Source organism: Porites lutea, chromosome 14, assembly GCF_958299795.1.
Source record: "Porites lutea chromosome 14, jaPorLute2.1, whole genome shotgun sequence".
In the NCBI taxonomy this organism is placed as follows: Eukaryota; Metazoa; Cnidaria; class Anthozoa; order Scleractinia; family Poritidae; genus Porites; species Porites lutea.
In genome coordinates, this window is record NC_133214.1 from 21,046,494 (window position 1) to 21,051,265 (window position 4,772).

The window sequence follows — 4,772 nt, forward strand, 5'->3', positions numbered from 1 at the left end:
GTCGACGGTGAAAGGAATCACTTGAATGGTGTACTCTGTATACTTTTTCAATCCGCTAAGCTCAAAGCTTGGCGAAGAGGAATCGCTAAGATCTCTTTTAGTGCGACCACTGGTGACTGGTATCGTGACATTTTCACGTGTGGTGTCAGGAAAAAGTGTAATCCAGTAAACGATGACGTAAGCACGTAGTATACCATTTATGTGCTGTGCGTCTACTGGTTTCCATGCCAATGTCAAAGATGATGAGCTAGGGGCCTGCCCTGTTAAATTTGAGGGCGGACGACTGGGAGCTGAAAGGAAAATAATAGTCCTGAGGTTCATCGATTAAGGGTCGGTAAACTGTAAGTTGTAGAAACATGATCACAAGTAATCAACTTTTAAAATAAATTTATCGCAAGAGTCCAAGAAGGCTCAAATTCAAAATGAGAACACTATAACCGGCGTCATTTATCACCACGGTTGACGATGTCAGCTTTCTGCTCGGCGTATTTTTTTTTGCTTTACCCCTCAAAACAGAGAGAAGTATATTTTAAGAGCGTCATAAAATCACTATCCCGTGAGGCGAGCTCTGAGGCTTGAGTAGTGGCCTCCGTCGCGTCTTCCCAAGAGCTTCGCTGTCAAACTACAAAACGAAGAAAAACGTAGCTGTTTTACTTATTAGAGACCTTTAATTCTATGACGTGGACGACTACGTATATACAAGGGGTGCGCGCGCGTGAACCAGCTTCATTTTGGCGGGAAAACGTGATGGCCATCGTCATTCTGCTACGGGTCTACGGGTCCTCGTCGTCGAATCTAAAGGTCTCTATCATCATGTAGAGCTGAAAACCTTACCAGCTTCTTTAGTCTTGATGGGAATAACTTCACTAGCGTTTCCTTCACCTTTGCTGTTGAATGGTACAATGCGAGCTTCATAGTCCGTGTAGGGAAATAGATCTTCTATGCGTGCCTCATCTAGCGACTCCACTGTAAGGTTACGAGTCACGTTTCTGAGTTTGTCAAACAGAAAAATGTGGTATCCCAGAATGAGTCCATTAGCGACGTTATTGGTTAGCGGTTCCCAAGCGAGTGTTACACTTGTGGCGGATGTAGCCGCTGGGGTGATGTTTTGTGGGCTCCCTTCAGGTGCTATAACAAAATTTAAAAGGAAAGGTTATGTGAAATTAACCGTCTCTAAGATTCAATCAATCACCGCTGGGATCATACCTGCACTAAATGTCTTTCCGTTTTAGCAGCGTTCCCGCCCCCTAGACAGCCATGACTAGGCGAACTCCTCACTAAGCGGAATTTCATTTAGTCACCGAAGACAAGGATCAACATTTCAGGGAGCCATCCGAAAACACAGAGTTAACTGCAGTTTTTGTATTCAACCACAAACACTGATCTAATATACCTGTTAGCAATAGATATCAGTATTGTGGAGATACTGTCAACATAATCGTGGGTTGGGGACAAAGACAGGAACGTCCGCCCGCACCCTACTCTAGCTTTACCTCACAATTGAATGGAAGAAAGGGTATCTGTTGTAAGGCAGGTATATCTGGGGTAAGAGGAGGGTGCAGGGGTACCCCGCCCCTGTATAAAGATACTCACCGTCTTCGTCAGTCAAAACAGTTATCTTTTCAGTGAAATTTCCAATCCCCGTGCGCACTACACTCGCCACGGTGATTTCGTAAGGCGTGAACATGTTTAGATGAGTTTCATGCGAGTACATGTCATTACTGCCGTCACAAGCTGCTTTCATTCTCTGTAATACCACTGGCACTTCAGTTGGATCATTCACGGATTTAAGGATGATTTTGTAGGCAATTACATCTTCATATCTTTCATTTGGAAGCACATGATCCCATGTGATGTTTAGACTAGTGGAGCTAGTGTTGTAGGCTTGAACATTTGTTGGCGGACCTGGAACTGTAACAGTAGCTATATTGTTAGGGTCTCAATATACTAATGCAAAAGTAATAAAACTTATAAGAGAGTCCCACAAGCATCTGGGTACCAGCCAAGCACAGGCTTACCAATGACATTAGATAGAGTACCAAAGTCCTCTATGGCTGGTGTAATTATTATCAAATTTCGACCCTGTTCTCGTTACAGCCTTCAGTAGCTCAGTGGTTAAAGCGTCCGATCTCGAACTCGAGGGTAGTGAGTTTAGGATGCTCACCATTTTCACAAACCATCCGGGTGGAAATCTTGTGCATAAACATAAAACTAGAAAATTTGACGTACTGGGAGAATGAACAGCTACAAAGTATGTCCAAATCAGCTGAACAGACTAAACAGAACTGACCAGGTCTTACTTATAGCTCAGGTTTTTTCTAAGCTTTCTTATGTTTGATTTCTCTTTCTTCCAAACAGTAATAATTTACGATCCCAAAAACCATGATTATGTCTGTAAGCAACTTACCACCCCTAAAAGTTTTTGCTTCCACTTGGGTACTGGGTCCATATCCTTTGACAGTAAATCCAGCCACACGAATGCTGTACCAAATGCCATAATCAAGATCATTTATTTCACACCATGATATTTGGGAGCAAGACGCGTTCCTCCAGTTGTTAAGTTCATTTTCCTTTTTGTAAGAAACTTTGTAACCAACAATTCCGTGACTTCCTTCTTTGGGAACTGGGCCCCAAAGAACAAGAATACTGGTTGAGCCAGTGCTATAAGCGGTCACGTTTGTCGGTGGAAGACTTGGAACTATTCAAGAAAAAAATAAATAGATTCACGAGTAAAGTGTTTATTCGGCGATTACTTATAGTAGATTTCTCCTAAGTAACTTCTGCTCCCAGAAACCCGAATTGACACAGAGCTATCATGATTTAAGAAGAACAAAGGTTAACTAATTCTCACCATCTTGGTCTGTCGTAGCGAAAACGGGACTGCTAATCGGGCCCATCTTCTCTCTCTCTGTAAAACCCAGTATTTGAATGCTGTATCGTGTATACTTGCGAAGACCAGTCAGGATTGTCTGGTTAACGCTCCCATCCTCGAAGGTGACATTCGCTGAGGTGTCATTACCATCCTCGACAGCAAAGTACAGCACAATGTATCCCTTTATTTTTCCATCAACTTGTTCGGGAGGGATTTTGTTCCATGAAACATGAAGACTTGTTGAGCTCGTGTTACATGCAGTGATGGATGTAGGAGCCGTGGTAGGGGCTTAAAAGCAAATACAAGATATCAGTCAAATTAAAAGTCCTTCCGTTTGAGGCAGGCCAGAGAGTGATTAAGACTCTTTAGTCGTCGACTTAATTTATAGTGTTATTCATTCGAAATATTTCGCCTTTTCGATTGGCTTTAATTCTCCAGCTAATTCTTCATAACCAGCTCGCGATGAACAAATTTGGAAAATAATTATGGTATACCATTATTGACGTCAGTCACTCAGACGTCAATGATTTTATATTACAAATTATCCACGATTGACATCACCCAAGACAGCGGTGTGCATGAGTACAGGACTTCAAGAACATGGCGAGGAGCGCACGGCTATGTGAAGAAGAAAAAGGAAAATTACTGAGGATGCTATCCAACCAGGTCTTCGTCCTCGGTGGATAACACCCTCCTCGATCTTCATAATTCTTCATATCATGCTTAGCCCCATTCAATAATTATTCATCAAAATTACCAAGCGCAGCTGTCCATCTGAAAATAGGATTGCTCATTCTTCCTTCACCTTCCAGGGTAAACGTTCTAGCTGTAATCCTATACTCTGTGTAAGCCGTCAGATTCTGTATCTCGTAAAATGAGACATTCATTCTCGCAGTCACATTACAGTCTATTTCACGTTTAGTATCCCTGTAAAATATCTGAAAACCTTGAAACACGCCATGTTGCAGCTCATGTGGTCCAATCCATGTGACGGTAAGTTCGATTGAGTGTTCTTTAGAGGCGTTTGGAGCCTGGAGGCTAACTGCCATGATGTATACTAAAAAAGAAGAAAAGAAAATACAGGCACTTGACGCCTTCAGAATAAACCTAATGACAAAATGTAAAAGAATTCATTTATACTTCTTAAAAACAGTTGTATTTCAATTCGATTTACTAACATAAATCGAAAAATTAGGTGCTTAATCACCAAAACATTTTTTAGGTACTGTAGTTGCACTTTCGTAAGTGTTTGCCATTTTTTAATTTCTTGTATTTTTGGATTTCAAAAACCGGTAAACTTTCACTTTGTGAACGTTTAGTTTGCTTACAATCTTTGCTGTTGGAACGCTTTTCGTATCTCAAAATAATCGATGAACATTTTTTTTTGAGTCGCGCAAATATAACTTAATAGAGTCATAACAGACGAATTGAACTTACTGTCATTCGCTTCAAGATTGTGAACTTGATATGAGCTTGTTTCCAGCCCGTTTATAACAGGTTCGACCGCAGTGTATCCTGCCTCTATAAATTTAACGGTAAACTCGCAGCCGATGAAACCATTTGCTTCTGGCCTAAAAATACACCAAAAATTCGTGATTAGTGAAATTTTTAATTGCATATACGGACGAAAAATTGCACAATTTTCTTGACGAAATATTACTTATGTTGCCATGTATCTTTGCTATCTTATCTGTCTCTCACGGATTAAGCGATTTCAGTATGATGAAAAATGGTTTCCACCAACCTACCAATATTTATGAACAACCACTTCACTGACGCTTCCATTTGCGATGTTTTTCAGCTGCAGAAGGAAACAAAGAAGAATCTTATATAAGTAGTATAGTATGAACTGTGTTCTTCTTCTTCTTCTCCTTCTTCTTATTAGTATTATTATTATGAT

The 4,772-nt window shown here is 40.8% G+C and overlaps 1 protein-coding gene across 1 annotated transcript in view; it reads right to left on the reverse strand.

Moving 5' to 3' along the window:
• LOC140924047 (protein sidekick-1-like) overlaps nt 1–3,452 on the reverse strand; it is a 17,062-nt gene extending 13,610 nt beyond the window's left edge. The window contains exons 1-6 of the mRNA XM_073374049.1: nt 3,434–3,452; nt 2,852–3,160; nt 2,408–2,698; nt 1,594–1,911; nt 835–1,128; nt 1–290 (exon numbers count right to left, since the gene is read on the reverse strand). The exon at nt 1–290 is cut by the window's left edge and continues 46 nt beyond it. Of these exons, the coding sequence (XP_073230150.1) occupies nt 1–290; nt 835–1,128; nt 1,594–1,911; nt 2,408–2,698; nt 2,852–3,160; nt 3,434–3,452 (1,521 nt within the window). The remainder of the gene's footprint in view (nt 291–834; nt 1,129–1,593; nt 1,912–2,407; nt 2,699–2,851; nt 3,161–3,433) is intronic.
• Nucleotides 3,453–4,772: the final 1,320 nt, after the last annotated feature.